We start from the raw sequence: 19,610 nt of genomic DNA, 5'->3' as shown, positions 1-19,610 counted from the left end.
CTCCCCTAACAAAGTCCAGCCTGCTGACTGAACAATGAAGGTGTCCTGGGGAAAAATAAATGTGTGTGACCATATAATTAAAGACAGCATCACTATGCATAAACACAAAGGAGGTAAACTGAGGTTGCTTGATCATCTCTAATTCTTGCATTTCTCACCCTGACTTCACAGCCATAATGCACACATAATGCAATGCTGTGTGTCACGTTTTTTTTTAGCATTGTTTAAAACACAGCATTAAACAATCTTCCACAAACCTCTTGTCTCTTGAGCTGCCAGACCAGAATGATGTTGCAAAACAGGCCAGCTATTAAAGGGGATACTGGAAACACCATTAGAGGTGTCAGTGTTCAAAAGAGAAGAGGAAGGGCGAAATTAATGGATCTTGAGCTCAAAGACAGATTTTTTTTTTTTTTTTGCCATTAGTCCACTTTCTTCAGAACGCAAGGAAGTTGCATCTTGTTTTGTTACCCAACCCGGACCAGGCACAGCCCCTGAGTACTGGAAACCACCAGGCACATAGAGTCTGTAGTGTGGCACCAAAGTCTTGGTTAAGCACAAATGGCTACCAAAATATTCATGGGCTTACAAGCTTAACTCATTTAGCGTAACTAATTTGTTTCTCAGATAGAGAAACTCTTCTCAGATCAAGCCCTCTTCTCAAACATCAAGCTGCTTTGCTGAGCAACACAGGTTGTAGGTCTTTGAAAAGGGAACTGTAAGAGAAGAGGTTTCTATATAAAGGAAAGAAACGTTCCTCAACTCGTTCTGAGAAAGTGAGTGAACTGTTGTTGTTCAAATTTCCTGGAGAGCAGGGGGTATGTCAGCCTAAATCACCACGCTGAGAGAGCAGCACAGAGCCTCAGACTAAGCAGCTATAGTTTGCAGGCATCATCAGTGGAGGAAAAAAGGTCTTTTGAAAGGAACCAGTTAGCTTTATGTACACAAGTTACACTCACCATCTATTATACAGTAATACAGATCAGAGAGAGTTCTACTGTGCACTGAACAACAAATTAAATTGATAGGAAAATCAGAAAGGTAACTCAGCAGGCTTCCTGTGGAAGGTTCTGCTACATAAAGATACATAATTACTACTTTCCCTTTACATTGTGAAATGATTAATATCTTAACTTTTCATGTAACGGTTCAAATTATTACTGATTTGTAATAATTATTCTCTATACCTCTACATCCAGAAAACTTCTTGGTTGAGCTTGACACAACATATTTAACAACTGGAGAATTAACTCCTCCACATACTGTAACGCATCTTCAGTAGAGGAAAGTTTAGGATGAACTTGCACCTGAACCTATAGGAAATAGAAGAATTCAAGCTTTGAGTTTTGCTCTTCCCCAAACCACATGCTTTACTTGCAAAAAAAAAAAAAAAAAAGATGACAAAAGAATGAGCCAAACAGCTCAGAAAAATCCAACCCCAAAACATTGCTCTATTAAGGCACACCAGACCAACATGACTGAAACACTCATCTACACCCGACAGAAATATAAGTCTCCAATGTACTCAAATCACTGTAAGTGACATTTAATGTCAAGAAAACAGCTAATTAATAACAGTGCTTAGCAATGCAATTAGGAAACTGTTTTAAAAACCTGCATATATTTATCTTTCTCCCCTAGCTCTTAAACCACTCTTTGGACAAGACATTTCTGACAGGATTTTCTCCCTTGTACAATTCGTTATTCATCACTCAATCTGTAACAACAAAATACAGAACTTTTTTCACAGGGAACACTACAAAACCAGCAATGATTTCAGCAGTATTTAGCCTTCAAATTATTTGGTCCATTCTCAATTAGCTCTCACTAAAATAAGATTGGTTTAGGTTTGTTTCCACACTGATTTTTTTACAAAGATGACAGCCTCTAGAGTAAAAAACACTTCAAAAACCACTAAAAGGTGCAGTCCTGGCATTAAGTGGCAGTTCAGAGGTTTTAAAATACACAACTATACATCTACTTGTATGTCCTAAGCGTCTCTAAATTCTCACTGGTGTAAATCCCACTGAGGCACGATCCTCCTTGCTCCTCCCATTATTTCTCCAGACAGTCATTTAACTTCTGAAACAAGCCTCCAGTATAGCTTTCCTTTGCACTTCTGTAGTTCACAAAATAGCACAGTTTTAACCAGTTTTAAGTTTCGGGTATGCAAAGCTCAGTGCTTCAGAGCTTAAGCTGACAGGCAGTTTAGTCTCAATCCTACACCGATGGCAAATATTATGCCAGAACAAGCTGACTGCTAACTTTCGCAACGCATCTTTCAAGCCCGAATTTCATCATTTTACCCTTCCACTGCACACAACTCAAAATGCCTCCAGTTCTCTCAATCACTAACACAAGAGCTTAACCACCTTAAACCAAAACCCAACAATCTGTCTCATCCAAATATTAAACCCATGTCTATATTCAAATAATGGTGCCATAATTATTTAATTTCACACCTGAGTTTTCATTCCTGTTTGGAGTTATTGCAAGAATTAAGTGTTATGAAGTTCAAACACACAACAGCCTCAAATAGAAATGCACTTGCCTGCTAAGGCACTCATTAGCTTGAAAACTTCATGTCTGGGCATAGTCCTCGTGCTCATTTAACTGCTGTTCAGATTTAAATATCATGTGTTTAGTTTCTTGCAGATTGCATACCCTTATGCAGCAGGTCTTAAAGAACATCTACAGAAGTTATTGCTTTTCTAACTTAAAAGCATTCTGGCAAAAATAGAACAAGAGAACTTCTCTTCATTTGACCAGATAACGCAACAATTTTGACTATGCCAACAGCTTCATTTTTCCTAAGAACTTCACCATGCACAGCTACAGAGTCTGTTTGTGGAGGTACCTGAGTAACAGCATGCCCAGCAGTCCCAAGCACTATTTACAATTCAAACACTGACATCTGAAATACTGTACCAGCTTAGAACACCTTAATACCAGAAATTACAGACTTGCAGAAGTATTCTCTTAAAGATCAGAGCTGATCTGAGCTGCTGGAAGATGCTGCCTTTAATGGTTTTTTATTAAAAGCAGAACTGGACAAATTTGTATTACATTGTCTCTACAGTATACTGTAGCACTTTGTATTTCGAGAAGTGTTAAATTACCAAGTCAATCCGACAGTAAAAATACAGAGCATGATAAACCGGAGTGATGAAGAGCAGCTCTATTTTCTCCTTTGCTTAGAAAACAGATTGTAGACTTAAATAGCCTCATCACAACTCTTTCGGTCTGTAACACAGAGTCTAGAGGAATAAGAACAAACAAACAAAAATACCAGATCAGGCCATGACCCGAAACATTATCCATAGTCAGCTGAAACAAGAGTCAACAGCGATAACCTACTCCCAGTTCGGGAGATAAAGTTCCAAACATTTTTCCTAAGCATTTATGTTTGGGGCCAGTTACATCATTCTTCTCAAAGGCCACCATCTTCTGGCTCTATCAAGCTCTACTTTAGTAGAATATCCACCTCCTCAGAGGAAAACATCATGAGGCGCCATTGGCTTGCCAGCGTAGTTTATCTATATAGGTAGGTAGTAAATAAGCTTCAATGCTACTTAATTGAGATTTAGTATCATTTAGGGTTCAAAGTCATACAAGCAAAAGCAAGAAAACAACTAGACTAACACGGAAAATTACAGGATAGCTTGGTGTACCATTATTGTAGAAACGTGTAATTTTATTATCTGCACTACTGTAGTACCTAAAGGCTTAGACTAAGAATGAAACAGCGTTATCTGAGGGTACTCAAAGTAAGTCCCAAGAAGTCCATTATCTAAGACATGATGCAAGACTGGGTAAGATACAAGATTTAGTAAGAGAAGACAAGAAATGAGCACATCTGTTAGCATACACGGTCACGTGACTAATTTCAAAAAAGAAGATCAAGTTACCAGGGGGTTTCCATCTTTCTCATAAAGTCAGCTCAGATTTTAAATTAAAAAAAAACAAAACAAACCCAACAAAACAACAAAAACAACACTGGGCCACCCTGCCTTATCACCCTTGAAAAGAAGGAGTATGGCTTGAACCCCACCAGATCCTTCACAGTCCTATGTTAGGAATACACGATAAAAACAGACTAACAACTTCTGAAAAGTCTAGTGATGTTTAGATAAGATTCTTATCTAAACATTTAACTTCTTCCTTAAATAAATGACAGAACCTATCCCTGCCCTCCTTACACACATACAAAAATGTCTGTCTTATGATAAGGGAAATTACTAAAAGAGCACCTCAAGATCTTTTCACAAAAGCCTTGATTCTTCAGAATACCCCAACAAATTCTGATGGGCAAATACAATCTACATCAGCTACAAAACCCTGCCGCCACAGCTCCGTTTTCACTCATCTGATCACTTTTTGGAATGTTCAGTCTTCTCAATCTTTTTTAATTGTCAAAAGGGAAACGACCAGCATTCTCTTTATTTGAGGATAAGCAGAGCCAGCATTTCTTCAACAGCTTTTCACGCTCTGTTTAAGAACATGAGCAGAGACGAGCAGTGTCTTCTTAAGAAAATCCACAGCACATCAGGAAAATCCTATGATAAGACCACTTGGCTTTTTTTTGTTTTCCTTCCCTTAAAGTCAACAAAAGCAAGGCATTTCTATCAGGAATGGCAACAACTTAAAAATTAGGCAACCATAAGCCTAAGCTGACAGAAAAAGTCCATGAAACCAACTAAAAAAAAAGTGCTTAATGAGTAATACAAAGATAAATATATCTGATCTTGCTTTATAACCCTTAGCAACTTATTTTATGTAAAGCTTTCTCAAACCATTCCTTTAAAACTCTAAATAATAAATTAGTATATAAACGCTCCCACAAGCCTCATGGGAAGCAGTAGGGACCTAGACCACAAGATGACCCAAACCGGAGTCTAGACCGGCACACAGTAGCTCATTCTGCACTGGAAAGAGGTGTTCAAGAACAGACAAGAAAGGAAAACTCACACAGTGAATTTAACAATCTGGTTGATGCGAAACCACACTTCCTTAGCAACAGTTTTCAGTTACCTCTTCCACACATGGCCTAATTTATGGCGATTCTAAAGCTGAAAAATTTCAGCTTACAATGAAAAAAACCTCTCCGAAGACTTCTCAAAGGAACTTCACGTGTGACACAAACACCAGTGTAACACTCCCAAATCATCGTTAACAACCAATGCAATCAGGCTTGTGGTTCCCAGTTGTTCTGCTAAATACAGAACACACCAGAAAAATCCTACACGTGAAAGGCTGCAGAGAGAACACCACCAAACTGAGTCCCATCAGGAGCAGCAGAAGCTCCAGCAGCTTCAGGAAAGTGCGTAACAGAATGCAATCATTCTAAAGCGACGTAACAAACTGAAATAAAAATGAAGCAGCTACTGTTGATTAGAGATAATTTTTTTCACATCTGGGCAAGACTACCCATCTACTGAGATTGTGGCAAGAAGTCACAGAACAAATCAAAACCCAACACCTGCTAAAGAACAGCTGCACTTCACTGCAAGTGCAGGTACTGCCATGCAGCCAGTCTCACTCGGTGGAAGCCGAAGTGCTTGTAAGAAAGTGCCTAAAGGGAAAAACCCATCATATTTCCCACAGCATTTTGATAATAAAATGGAAGAAGCTGTAATGAGACAACAGACCAATCTGTTTTCCAAAGCACTATGGGAAAGGGTGAAACTTTACTGATTATAAGCATTTTTCTAAACCTCCTCTAAACCTAAAATTTTCCAAGCCTTCGCAGACACAGTTTATTCAACAGATTATTAGTAGAAATGACTTGGCCACGGAGCAGGTTTTTCTGGGAGGGAGGGAAGTTGTTTCTTCAGTAACTATGAAAGTCTTTGCTGATGTTATAACCCTTACTTTTAGTCAACATATATTTTGTTAATCTCCCCTCAATGACTACAAAACTACTGACAAGCAACTGCTTGTCACTAAAACATTCCAGGATGAAATATTTTATGTATGGCCTGCATGGATGAGTGTTCTCATGGTGCAAACACTCCATAAAAATCTCTTTTCTTCTATTCTTGTACATCTCTGCTGATATTTGGCAACCCTGCCCATGTTTTGTTATCTTGACCAATTAAAAATCCAGTAAATTAAAACAAGCACAAATGCCTTGGATCCACACTTCAGCAACAATTCACTGAGTCCACAAGACTCAGATTGTTGCTAACATTTCTCTTGATGTATGAAGGCAACAATATTACATTGCACCAGTGAGCACGTGAAAAAACTTAAAGACTTGAACCGTAGGAGGATCTTAACTTCATCCTCCATAGCCATCAGAAGAACAGTGAACCCAAAGCAATCACAGATTAAGCATGTTCTATATCTGCAGTGAAGCAGTGCCAAGAATAAGTGCCATTCTGAGTAGCAAGTGGCAACTGGACTGTCATCGATTTGATGAACTAGGTAGTAAAAAAGTCAGGCAGAAGTATCTTTGTCACCCACAGCTTCCCAAGCACTCTGTAATCACTGAGGCAGCTCTTCTCATGTCTTTTGCTCCATGAAAGGTACAGAAGACTGACTATACAATACATGGAGTACGCTGTCTGGAACAGCTTCCTCAGTTGACGAAGCAAATCCCCCTCAGCTGTCAAGCCACATCAGCCTAATCATTTTGACCACAACAGATTCTGAGAGCACCCCTTGTGAACTGCCCAACTGATTCAAAACAACTTGAGGTACGCAAACAGCGGAATATCCATACGGTAAGAAAGTTCTTCTGTTTTTCTCAATCATTGAATTCCTTAAGGTATCGATCAGTAAGGACGACATGCTGCCTACCGTAAAAACCAACATATCAGGGAAGAAGCAAGTCACAGGCATGCAGAGAAATTCTGACTGCATAAACAAGCAAGATGAAGACACAAAGAAAGATGTTTAGTTATAAACTTTTGGATAGTTTTTCCTAGAATAAAGTATATAAATTCACTAGTGCAGGAACCCCAATGCTGGAAGAGGCATCACTTCGCAGTGTCCCTTCTGAGTCCTTTTTCCAAGGTGTATTAAAAGCCACGTATCTCCATCGCCAGCCACCTAAGAGCGCTGGTGTTTCATGTGTCTTGAATCCTCTGTCTTCAGCCCCAGCATCTCACCTTCTGTCCATCTCTGCAACTACAACTTCAGACACCAGCTGTTATTCTTACTTCCTTTTCTTGTACCTCATCATCACAATTACTGTGTTCCATCAGCAACCAAGGTTCTCTGTAACACTTCTCTTTTGCTGCTTCAAAATTACAGTGACCAGGCAGAGTAGCATCTCAGTACACATCATTTTCTTCCTAATTGAGTGCACTGGAGTCTATCTTGACAGCATCTGAAAGAGAATTGGAGGAAAAGGAATTACACTATGATCTGAATAGTACAATAGCTGCTTTTTACAAATGCAGCTGTTCAGTGCAAATACAGTTCTATTGTTAAGGTTCACATCTAATGAAATACAAGGCATGGTCTCCTAAGAATCTGTTGATGTAGGAAGAGATTTACTACATAGTCTTCGTTTTGTTGCTTGATTAAAAAGACCCAGAATCAAAATAGCTTTCTTTTTTCCAATGAGTTGTTTGCAATGATTCAACAATACCTATCTTTTAAGAAGGTGATTCCGAGGCTGTAGTTTAAGCTCTGCATTGCAAGCCAACTCACAGTTACAAAAGGGCAATAGTATTTTAACAATTCAGCCCACATGTGGCAGCTTTCCCCAATAGCTGCAAACACTCCATCCTGGTATACTTACTTTAACAGTGTTAAATTAAACACCACTCTCCTCATAGGAGATATTAATTCAACATAGGTCCTCCCAAACTATTAAGCCTCATTTGCAGCTATGCAGGAAATCATCACAATCCTATCTGTGCACCTGCCTGGTTTCAAGGCAGAGTTCAGAAAGCAGCTTGCTGTCACTACCTGAGAAGGAGTGTCAGCACCCAGTCAGCTAACAGGGGAAACGAAGGAAAGATTCTTCTCTAGTAACAACAGGATGTACATGAGCTTCACATAATCTCACTCCTACTGAGATAGCATGCTCTGGCAATTTAGCAGACAAAGCCACACAGCACTAGTTTCCCTCCAGGACCATTCTGCCCTTTGACCTCATTGGCATATGCTGCCACTTTCTCTACTTTGCTACCCAAAGACATGAGCTGTACCTGGAGGCCAGTGTGTGGGACTAGTAGAGCCATGGGTCAGTGTCTCAGACCCACTGGCTGCAGAACTGCAGTATCGCACCTGACTTGTGAACAACAACAGATGATTGTCAAAGCAAGTACGCTGCAATGTTCACAGTTTTACCTGCCACCTACAACAGGTTCATTACTTTATGGGGCCTTTATCAGGGCTAAATAATATAATAAGTTAGTAAATATTATAATATAGTAAGTTAGTAAAATACCCAATTTGGTTTCTCCATTAATGAAGAAGCCATGAAGATAATAGTTTAGTATTTTCGTCTGCCATTTACTTTTCCTGTAACTCAAGTATTCAGCTGTTCAGTAAATCAGGTAACAATATGGACAGATCCTTCATTTCTACCTTTACAGGGACAGCAATAACAAACAGCAGAAGACTATGCTTCTGGAGCACAGAGGGCAACAGCCTGGGAGAAGATAAGAAACAGGTGGTGATCTCATGAAGAACCAAGGTTAAAAGAGTTAACACCTGCCAGACAGTTGCAAGTTTGAGCGTGAAGCCTTCAGAACTAACTCCACCTCACCGCTCTACCCATTGTAAGAAACAGAGCACAGCACAACAAAACCAAGACAACTATACCTTGCAGGGCCAGTTTGTCATCCTTGGTAGCTTGTCATTGTTGGCCTTCTCTGTTCACTTCAGACTCCAGAATTCCTTTTCCCCCTCAAGGAATTTATCCAACTCCTTCAGCAAGTATCTTTAATGCAGGGTGACTCCACTAATGGCTTGTCCATTGCGAAGAAATCTTGTGCTTCAGATGTAGCAAGTAATTCCAAAGTCTCTTCCCATACTTTCCTCGAATCCTCACTCTACGTCCTTCAGTAGTTAGCACCGAGCCTCGTTCCAAATTAGATAAACCTCTGCTACACCATGGAATAAACCATCCTCCAAAAGTAACAAGCTCTTGTGGGGTTGAGACCTTGGGTAGCTCCAGTCGGATGGCTGTCCCAGCGCTTATGAGCGCCACAAGCAGCAGTGAGTTGTATGGTTGGTGCAGAAGTGTAGTTTCAAAGAAGTGGCTATCAATCAGGGGTAAGACATTAACAGTACACGCTACGGATGAGACAAGCAAGACTTCCAAGAACTGGATGAAACCGCAGTGCTGAAGACCTCAAAGAGCATGCCCAGAAAAGCAAGGCAACACATCACAAGAGGAAATTAGGAAGAAATACCGAACCAGTACAAGCACAACACTTGACACTTCCAATTCATACTGCAGGATGCAATAGTTCAACTAGCCCTAGGAGCAGGTCTTTTATGCAAAAGTTGCAGTTAATCACTGTAACAGTGACAGACTCAGAAACCATTGCTGCGTGCAACTAAAAAGCATCAAATTCTGCAATCTGAAGCCAGTTCAAGCAACGGTGTCAGAAACCTCTTCTTTCTTAAGCCTTCTACTTTCTGGTCTCGGGCTGCAGAAGTGGAAGGGGAGCCCTCACCACTTTTTCTCTCTTCCAAACGAATTCTTTCCACACCACAGGTGCAAGCTTTACCATCCCAAGGGAGCAAGACTTGCTAGTTTGTCCTAACGAGGCCTTCTCAGCAAAATGGCATTTGAGCTCAGAGAAGCTCAACTAAAAAGTCATTAAGCCCGAACACTAATTAACCAAAATTCTGCTAGTAGTTCCTCATAACGCCACCCCCCCCCCCCGCCCCGTGTCACTTCTGGGCGCTAAGGGAGCCTAGCAGAAACCCGCAGCAGCGCTACTTGCTTCCTTCTCGGCGGAGGGGGGCGAGCATCCGCCTGCCCATTAGCCAGCTTTTACCTCCGCGGCTCCGTCTGTCACAGCCAACAGGGGCCGGCGGCCCCCTCCCGGCGGCGCCCGCCTGGCAGGGTGGCAACGACCGACCCCCAGAGCCGCTTCCGGGGCGCGGGGAGCGCCGGCCGGCCCCGCTGCCCCGGCTCGGCCGAGGCGCCGCGCCTCCCGCGGCCCACCCCGCGACGAGGCCAGGCCGAGCCGGCGCGACGGGCCGCGGGCCGAGCCGCCGCCGCCGCCACGGCCCTGCCCGCCGGGGCGGGGGATCCCGCTCCCCCTCACCTTCTTGAGGGCGGGCACTAGCAGCCCCCGCCACTTGGGCGCGTTCTCCTCGCTGAAGAACTCGTAGAGCAGCGGCTGCGCCTGCATGGTGCCGCCGGGCCCGGCCCGCTCGGGGAGGCGGGCGGGGCGGGCCGGGCAGGCCGGGCCGGGCGCCGCGAGGAGGCCGCCGCGGGAGGGCTCGGCGCCCCTCAGTAGGAGGCCCGGTGGCCCCCTGCCGCAGCCGCAGCCGCCGCCGCCACCGGCGGCAGGCCCGCAGCGGCGGGGGGAGGCGGCGGCTGCCGCATTCCCCGCCGCCGGCTCTCGGTGGTGGCCCCGGAGAGGGGGGGGGGGGGGGAAACGAAAGCGGGGGGTGGAGGGGGTGGGCGGCGGGAGCGGGGTCACGCGGCGCGGCGCGCGGGCCGCGAGGGGCGGGGTCGGGCGCCCGGAGCGCGAGCGCCGCCGCCTCCCCGCTCTCCAGGCTCCCGTCCTACGCCCGCACGGCGACCGCCGCCGCGCACGCGCGCTGCCGCCCCGCCCCGCCGCGGCCGCGCCTGCGCCCCGGCGGCGCCCTTCTCCCCACCCCCCCCTCCGCCGGAAGTGACTTCACCAGGCGGCCATGTCGTCCCCCCCCCCCGCGCCCCCTGCCGGCGCGGATCCGCCGCTGCCGGGCCGGGTCGGGCCGCACGGAGGCGCCGGCGCTGCTGTGGTGGGGCCTGCGGGACTCCGCCGCCCGGGCAACGGACTGCAGCCCCACCGCGGCGGCCTCCGGCACGGACCGGAGAGCAGGGCTCAGCCGGGGCCCTTGGGTGGCACCTGGGACCCCTCCGCCACAAGGGCCAGGCTACGGGCCGCGCCCACCCAGAGAGGGTCCGGCAGCGGCGGGGTGGTGGCCCCACACAGCCCTGCGGAGGTCTGGGGAAGAGGGGGGGCTTTGGGTCCATGTCACGCCCCCGTGGAGCTGTGCTTGGGCAAGCAGGGCCCCTCAACCCCTCTCCTGGCTGATCATCGTGGCCACAAGGCTTTGGTCCCTGTAGGCGCGGCTGATCTCACTGACGGCGTCTCACCAGCATCACTTGCCAGGGTGACCTGGAGCGCAAGGAGATGGCACCTGCCTGTGACTACCAGCTGCCTGCTCAGAGCCGGAGGTGGTGGAGTGGTGGTACTCTTCCCTGGAGAGCCCTGTCACTCCCTGTTTGAAAGACACTGTTGAAAGACACTGTCATCTCACATGGGGACCGAGATCAGAAATAATGAACACCCCATTCAAGCAGCGCAGGAGCAGCCTGAAGGGTGAAAAGTGAGCTTGGTCCTTGGAAAAAAGGGCCAGAAAAAGCAAAGCCAGGATGCAAATAAAGCCCAGTGGTTTAAACGGGACAAAGTCCGTGGTGGTCTGCAGGGCCTGGCAGGGCAGAAGGAGGAGGAAGATGCTGGAGATGAAAAGCAAATCGTTGTGTTCTGCTTTGCAAGGCAAGGGGCCAGGGAGAGCCCGAGGACCAGAAGAGGAAATGGTGAGCTGCTGTTAGGGAGCACAGGCAGGGAGATGTATGAAAACCGTTGCTGGTCACTGGAGGGAAGGTTTAGGACCAGCTGGGAGGAGAGCTAAGTACCCACACAGATTGCTTGGACAAAGGCTGCTGAGTCTCCCTTCCTTTCAAGGTCTGCTCGCACAGACGCCTGTCAGGAACGGTATGCGTGTTGGGAGGCTCACAGTGTTTGTGAGGTGCTCTGAGGACCGGAGATGTTCTTGAGATGCTGAGCAGCACTTTAGCAGGTAATGGATGCAGCCTCTTGGAAAGAGCTGTTTACACTCTTACAGCTCTGCCTCAGGCGTTTTTCCTCCAGACAGATACTGCTGTCTGAAGGAGACAGACTTCTGCTTTGAGCGTACAGGAACAAAGATGAAAGGCGGGAATATTCATGTCTCAGAGCTATTTGCTCAGTCTAGCAGCCTGTCTGCGCATTCAGGGACACCATCGCAGCATCTTAGAGACTGCAGAGCCATTGCACTCTGCCTTATGATGGAAAATCAGTCTGTTACATTTAAATCTTCATCTGATCCCAAGTATGTGCAACACTGGGTGTAAAATTGCTCTCCTCTCCAGCCCCTCCATTTGAGATGAAGGTGCCAGGACTCCTGAATACCATGCCTACAGCATCTCTTTCCTTCAAGCAAAACAGCGTTGGGTAACGTGAGATTGCAGGCACTGTCTCAGGCACTGTTTGATCAGTTCCAACATCCAGTAAGGCCACAGGACAACCTGGGCCTGAGCTCTCTCTCCACGCCGAGCCACTGATAGCCTTCCTCTCCTGGCTTTCAGTGTTTTTTTAGTGCCCCCCTGTCTGGGGGCATCCTGGGTTTATTGGTGCTGATGGGGGAATTCCGATGGCCTCCGCCTGGTCACTCTCACTCACTTCGTGTGCCGCATGGAAGGGTATAGTTTTGCTTGGAAAGCAACTGAAAAAGGCATGACGCTCTCTACAGCTGTCTGAGGAGCTCTTGCTTCACTGCTGGTGGCAAATAAACCAGCCTGTATGGCAGGATGGGAAAAGTCCCGTGGGTCTGCTGAAGGGCAGAGTACAACTGAGAGCAATAGGATACTGCTCACCCAGCAGTGGCTGTCCCAGGCCACCAGCTTTGTGTCCCGTTCGTGGCAGAGAGCACAGGCAGGAGAAGCGCAGGCAGGCACAGCTGCTGGTGGTTACCATGTGTGGATGTGCACATCTCCAAGGTGAGGGTGTGTAAGGACCTGTCTGGGTGCTCATTTTGGCGCAAGCTCTTGCAGGGAAGAGCAAGCACAGAGCTGAAAGCTGAAGGCTGCTTTTGTGGGGACACAGTGACAGAGGAGTTGAATCGAGAGGACAGAGAAAGCTCAGTAGCACGGGAAGGTACAGGGAGCCCAGGCAGTGGGGTGACCTGCCCTTATGTCAAGAAGTGAAGATGACACTCACTGCCATTGCTGTCGGAAGGAGCGGACACCAAAGGCCGGAGCCAGTGCAGTGGTGGCTTTATGGGGGTGTACAATGTCTGCGGGTGGCAGAGGGACACTTGGGATCCCCCAGTGCTGCTGGAGGAAGGAGGACAAGGTGGAGGGTCACGGCAGCCCTTCGCCATACTGTCCCGAGGGCTGGCTGAGTAACAGGGGCTTACAGTGACAGCACCCCTTTGGCCCCAGCAGGTGCCGTGGGGAATGTGAGGAGGCAGCACCAGGAGGGACTGCCAGGAGCTGCTGATGTACGCCTGTATTCCGCCTGCAAGACACTGCTAGGTGTAGCTGCCTGTCAGAGCAACGCAAGGGGGACCTGAATTTGAACGTGTTGGATTTAAATTAGCTTTAAAGGGAAAATCTGCACCTGAGGAGGTGCTGCCCAAGGAGGGAAGATCTGTAGCAAACAGTAAGGCAGCTGTATTATAGAGGATCACGCTGGGCGCAGAGCAAACCCAGCAGGACTCGCAAGCCCACCAGGGTCCACGTCCCCCTCCCCAGACACCTCCTTCACCCCTCAATAGACAGGCCTGGAAGGTGAGTCCTTATAACCTGTATTTTAGATCAACCTGGAATGTTTCCTTGAAGGGAAGCAAGTTTTGGCATGGTTTTACCAGCTGGCTGGTTTTACCAGCTTTCCCCCCACTTTTCATGTAGCTTCTGCCAGTTAGTGGCTAGGACTGCTAGCTAGAAGCCAGCCAGAGCAGAAGGGGCGAGGAGGAGAGAGAAAAAGGGAAGGCGCACAGGTTGTTAGAGAAGCTGCGTCGACTAGCTGTAGGCAGAAGCCTTGCTCTAACCTCACGGTGCCTGTGATGCGGTTTCCTGGCTCTGACTGTGCTCCCTTCAGTCAGCCATACGCTGATCCCAGTCTTACATCAGGATGGGGGTGGTGGAAGCTCCCACCGAGCGTAGCTCAAGGAAACTTCCAGTTCATGGCAATCGCTAGCCTAACAAAGACTTTTTGCTCTACTGGGCATCCAGGTTCCTAGACTCGGCTGAGGGCAGCTGCCAGCCGAGGAGCTGAGCAGCTCGGGATGGGGGAAAGGCAGTTTTGCAGCACAGACCCCAAATTCTGCAACAGGACAATTCCTCAAACAGTAGGAACCCTTTGCTGCTTCTTCCTCATCTTTCGGGCTGGTGAGCAGCACATGGAAAGCAAAGCTGTCCTGGCTATACCCATAGCTTTGAGACAAGCCTGCCCTAGCACAATGCTCCCCTTCTTCCCACATGCCATTACCCTGTCCTCCTTATTTTTAGCTCTTCCATCTGCATCCCAGCATGCATCCTTGTACCAAAAATGCACAACCAGAATAAAACCCAATATCCCTTAGCTCCTGTTGCCTGTAACTCAGCCGCCGGCAGCAAGATACTTGGCCACAGCCGCTGCAGAAAGCCCACGGAAGGAAGCACGTTCATAGCACATCAGCTATACTGTATACGTGGTTAAAAATTTAGCTACTTTTTGCACGTCAAAGTGAGGAATAGTCCATGGGAGGCCGGATGGAAATCCCCCTTGGGCAGCAGCACAAGCATGCCGTGAAATACACACAAGTTCTCGCCTTTTCTGAGAACTGAGCTTCTCGGGAGCGGGGCGTGCATTACCACCTCTCCCACAGGGCGGATCTGAGGTTCAGTGGAAGGGAACACACGAGATGGGGCCAGCAGAGGCAGCGAGCTCGAGTCCCAAGGGTAGAAAAAGAGCCCTGCTGAAAATACCGGTTTTGCAATCAACAGAAATGGAAAAGTAGGTGACGGAGGGAAGAAATCAAACTAGCTGGAATTTGGAAAAACTTCGCTCAAATACATATGTCCATTGCTTAAAGGCCAGAAAGGGCAATAATGCCTACCCTCCAGTGCTAGCCTAAACTGAGTCGAGCTCCAGCGGGTCTGACCATTCATACATTCAGCAATGCTCAGCTTGCGTTTGGCACAAACATTTAATAGCAGAATTCAAAACTCAGTATGTTCCATTTCAGTCTTATGTGGAAAATTAGTGCAGGTGGTAATCTAATTGTACAACAACATGTTAAAAAAAGTTTATTTTACATTATATACATTAGGGAACATATTTCAAAGCATTACCAATCAAAACAATAATGCAGGCCATAAATCACTTTAAATTTAGTTTGGTTTTAGTGTATATTATCACAATAAAATATAAAGAACATATACAAAAAAAGAAGTCAAATGTGTGCATTTTGCTAAAACTTGGCATTTACATACTCCATTGGAAAATAGCAATCAAAAATACTTCTGATCAAAACTAAGTTCCTGTGATGCGTAGTAACCATTGTATTGTTTGAATGAGGTAGTAACTAAATTATTTTGGCCATGTGTTAACATCCTAAATCAAGAAGTGTGAAAATGGTTATAAGGCCAAAAGAAGTCAAAATGGCAACATCTTCGAGCCATTTCCACGATGTGGAATGTTGCTCCTTTTCATTGTGATATGAAACTATTTAGTAAGACAAACAGTAATATTAATTTTTATCATCGTATACACTAATAATTCAAACACCTATTGCAGTGTTACAGCCAGGTACCACTAGTCTGGGACTGACACCCATCCAGAAAGTATTGTTTTCAAGCATAGAGAAGTAATCATAAGGACAGGTTTAATTAAATATAAAAATACAGGTGTTTAACTGGTTTGTTTCACAAAGAAAACTACCCGAGTAAACTAAAAAAAGGAACTTTGAAGCCCAAGTCATATCCACAAAGTCACAGCTTACCTTTGTGACTAAATACATCACATCTCAATACGTTGTGCAAACATGAACACCAGTGTGTTGCATCAAAATTAAAACAAGATTGTAATCTGATTACAGCCTTGGTTACAATTTCTAAAAGTTAAGATTTATTTGTATTAGTAAATTACATAAAATAAAATACAATAGTGTTGTTAAATGTACTATATTTGTTGCTAGCATCCCACTTTATAATAAACACAGGAGAAGTCCTTAAAATAGTACCCCGATTTCATTTTTGCATCCTCAGTGACTTTTAACATCTGTACAGGTAAGACACTTGTACTTAACAGGAGGACCGCTATCTACAGAAGGTGTAGGTCTTCAGCAAGAAGTTTCACTGAAAAATACTGCATATGTACAAAGATTACATAACAGTAAATTAAGCACTTCCGTGCTATCATGATGCTTATGTGTCCATACCACAAACAATCTCCTCTTCCTCTCATGCCACAATAAATTATAAAGCAACTGAAGTCGGGTTACTGCAGTTTTTGTGCAATTTCAGCCAGCCACGAACGCTGCTGCAGCGGGAGTGTTCTCTTGTCGCGGTGAGCTGCCTGCCGTGCACTGGTCTCAGTAACTGTTCTCGTGCCCTGCCAGGATATATAAATTGCTGTTGGCTGTTGGGTTATCCGTCGGCCTACTCTCCAGCACCACGACCCTAAAATGAAAAGAAAACAGCCACAACGTCAAGTAAGCCTTCATTTAAAAACACCCCTGGATATAACTGTAAATATTCTTTCCCGGGATCCATCTGACCGGTGATCATTTCTCTGTCCCTGGATGCCTCTACTCTAAAAGCTGTGCAAAGCAAGGCCAACCTCAAAGCTAGCTCAGGGTCTTTGTCCAGGCAAGGTCCTCAAGAATCTCCCACAGCCTCTCTGGGCTCCTACTGCAATGTTCAGCCACCCGCACTGTGATGTTTACCCCTCTTTTATCCAGCTGGAATTTCCCTTGCTGCAATGTATGCCTGTTGCCTCTCGTCCTTTCCACGGGGGCTTGTGAAGAGGGTCCGTCACTCCCCTAATGCCTGGCCTTTTGCTTCCCCAGAGCTTTGCAGAGCCAACCCATTAGTCAGGCTCCAGTTCTGGAATTCAGTCTGCCCTTTGCCGTTGGACATGACAGATGACCAAAGTGGACTCTTCTGTGAGCATTTCTAGTCCTTCCCTGAGCCCATATAACCTAGATCCACAGCAACTTTCCCCAGCTCTGAAAGTCCCAGAGACAAGGAACTGCAACCTGAGAGAGTTCTCAAGGAACGTATTGCTACATGCAGAATCTTCTCTCTTACTCTTTTCTTGCAACCCACTTTTTGGCCAGCATCGGAGACAGAAGACTGGGTTAGCTGGACCTACGTGACAACTGCAAAGACCATAAGGGATGTCCTAGATCAGGCCTTTCTCTTCAAAGGAGAGACATTAGCAGTCACAATTCTGTTTCACAAACCATTTGAGATATTTTAATCAGACAAGAACTGCTAAAACCGTTAAATGGACCAGGATTTTCATGATTGAATTCTCCTCCACAAATACCCTGAAGTGAAGGTAGATTGTGGGAAATTCAAATCCATCTATTGTCCATTCACCCAAGGAGAGGTTGCTTGCTTCAAAACTATTGCTCAGAAAACCTACCCTCTGCTCAATGTGCACCACAAAGGGAATGACACCAACTGCCATGAGGCATTCCCTGCTCACCAGGAGAAAGCAACATGCAAGGTCTTATTGGACTGATGTCAATTTTTTGGCTTCTCAGAACCCCAATTCCATGTGTTATGGGAAAAAGGTTTCACAGCTCAAGCACAACATATGACAGAGCTGCAAGCAAAATGGTATCTGAAGAAACTGGAATTAATGTTTATTGCAGTACAGAGTCTTTAAACATTGTCTCAGACTTGGGAGACTATTAGTGCAAGCCAGAAATAGATGGAACCGTATTTGGGGAAAGAGGACATTATTTTCCCAAGGCATTGATTTACAATGTCACGCTCCATTGTGAAGTCAGACTTGTTTTTAAATTGAACTGTGCCATCTCTCAACAACTAAGAAAAGCTGAGCCCCAAACATACCTCACTGGAACAGAGAGGGTAAAACCCTCCGGTCAGAGATGACTATTACTTACAACCACCTATTACCAGAAAGCTATCAGAATCCTCAACCCCCAGCCAGGAAAAATTGCTGGTAGGTAGCGGATAAAGCACCATTCACTGCTGTTGATTTTATGGGTAATTACAGGGCTGTACATCAAGCTTGGAGAAGCAAAATATGGGGAAAGCCTTTCTTTGGTTGATGTGAAGCTTTTTTGGTAGTTCCAAGATGCCACAAGAGCGCAAGTTTACTGCAAGTGGCATAAGACAATTCTCAAAAGAAAAATTAAAGCCTATCTTTGCACTTCATATGAATACATTACTGGTGAAACAGTCACATCAGCATGCACTCCCCAGAAAACAAAACATCTGCTGTTTTCATGGCTGTTCCAGAAGTACAAAGTTCGACAGCAGGGCAGAGAAAGTTGAGGAAGTCAGTGACACTCCTAAAATAGCAGTTACTGACTCGGCAACTGGTATCTGATGGGTCAGGCAGGCACGGTGTTAGCGTCCTGCAAAGCAGATGCCAAAGGACAGCTACACTGGGAATTATCAAGAGCTCTTACAAGACCTGAGCTGTCATGTTGGGAGGACAACTGGTAGAGCTCCTTTCTGGGGGTGAAAGTCAGATATTTAAATTTTTAAGTAGTTTTTGCTTTTGTCTCAAGAAGGAGATCTTGATGAGCTCCTGCAGCAGAGCATCTGAAAGTGAAGTTTTCACCAAGTTAAATAAAAGAATTACAGCACAGAAAGGAAGACACTCCTGGAGACTGTGACTGCAGCCAAATAGGACCTTGCCAGCATGGCTGAGTACTTCTGGAAGCCCACAAACACGTTCAGAAGAATTTTTATTTATTTTTTTTTTTAAGAAGAGAAGTAAATCTGAAGGGCTGAAAGGTAGACATGGACACAACGGAATGAGTAAGATGGTTAGAAAAGGAAAGACAAGAAACAAGCAAAAAACTTCTACAAAGTAGGAAAAACACACATTATTCTTCTATTTTGGCATGCCATGTTTACTTCTCTTCATACCTGTCAGATCCCAGAAGCCTGAATATCCTCGTATTATCAGAAATTTCTTGTGTGATCTAGGCAATAAAAACAAGACAAGTGTTTATGTGTTAAGTGCACAAGTGTTTTTGTTTTTAGAATCAACCTAGAGAAAAGAATTGACTATGACTGATGCTACCAATTTACTGCCGATTTAAATCGGGTTGAGAATTTAATGCAACTGCAACTTTTAAATGAGATCTAAATTTTCTGTAATTCCTGCCACAGTATGTGAATTCCTCCGGTAGCAACAGCAGGGCTCAGCACTGCACAGCATCCAAGCTACCAGTGCAATTCTCTTTACAGCCACGACTGGAAAAGGTAGCTGTAAGGATGCAGTTTGCGTCACACGAGATATCCAAAATAGGTCAGGTAAATCACAGATAAAATGCATTTTGTTGAAATTATGAATGATAGTAATGATGCAGTAAGTTCATATTCTGAAAAGCTTAACAGACAAACATCATCTAATTTCTGGTACTTATGCCCACTGTGAAAAAATAACATAGTATTTTGACATTTC

General features: G+C 45.5%; 2 protein-coding genes across 19 annotated transcripts in view; both read right to left on the bottom strand.

The window, feature by feature from the left end:
* Positions 1 to 10,739, bottom strand: part of SOS1 (SOS Ras/Rac guanine nucleotide exchange factor 1) — a 49,503-nt gene extending 38,764 nt beyond the window's left edge. The window contains exons 1-3 of one of the 5 annotated variants that reach the window (XM_074579103.1): positions 8,782 to 9,289; positions 7,113 to 7,333; positions 1,188 to 1,313 (exon numbers count right to left, since the gene is read on the bottom strand). In XM_074579103.1, coding sequence (XP_074435204.1) covers positions 1,188 to 1,229 — 42 coding nt within the window. In that variant the 5' untranslated portion in view covers positions 1,230 to 1,313; positions 7,113 to 7,333; positions 8,782 to 9,289. Of the gene's footprint in view, positions 1 to 1,187; positions 1,314 to 3,119; positions 3,251 to 7,112; positions 7,334 to 8,781; positions 9,290 to 10,241 lie in introns of those variants that run through there. The other 4 variants (XM_074579100.1, XM_074579101.1, XM_074579105.1 and 1 more) reach the window with 4 other exon arrangements.
* Positions 10,740 to 15,228: 4,489 nt separating this feature from the next.
* The window catches only part of MAP4K3 (mitogen-activated protein kinase kinase kinase kinase 3), an 81,005-nt gene continuing 76,623 nt past the window's right edge, over positions 15,229 to 19,610 (bottom strand). For all 14 annotated transcript variants that reach the window (XM_074579091.1, XM_074579092.1, XM_074579097.1 and 11 more), the window contains 2 exons: positions 19,070 to 19,125; positions 15,229 to 16,615 (listed from right to left, as the gene is read on the bottom strand). In XM_074579091.1, the coding sequence (XP_074435192.1) occupies positions 16,528 to 16,615; positions 19,070 to 19,125 (144 nt within the window). In that variant the 3' untranslated portion in view covers positions 15,229 to 16,527. The remainder of the gene's footprint in view (positions 16,616 to 19,069; positions 19,126 to 19,610) is intronic.

The sequence above is a fragment of the Larus michahellis genome, chromosome 3, assembly GCF_964199755.1.
Source record: "Larus michahellis chromosome 3, bLarMic1.1, whole genome shotgun sequence".
Taxonomy (NCBI): Eukaryota; Metazoa; Chordata; class Aves; order Charadriiformes; family Laridae; genus Larus; species Larus michahellis.
Note: the sequence above shows the minus strand (reverse complement) of the source record. Positions and strands in the feature narration are given on the sequence as shown.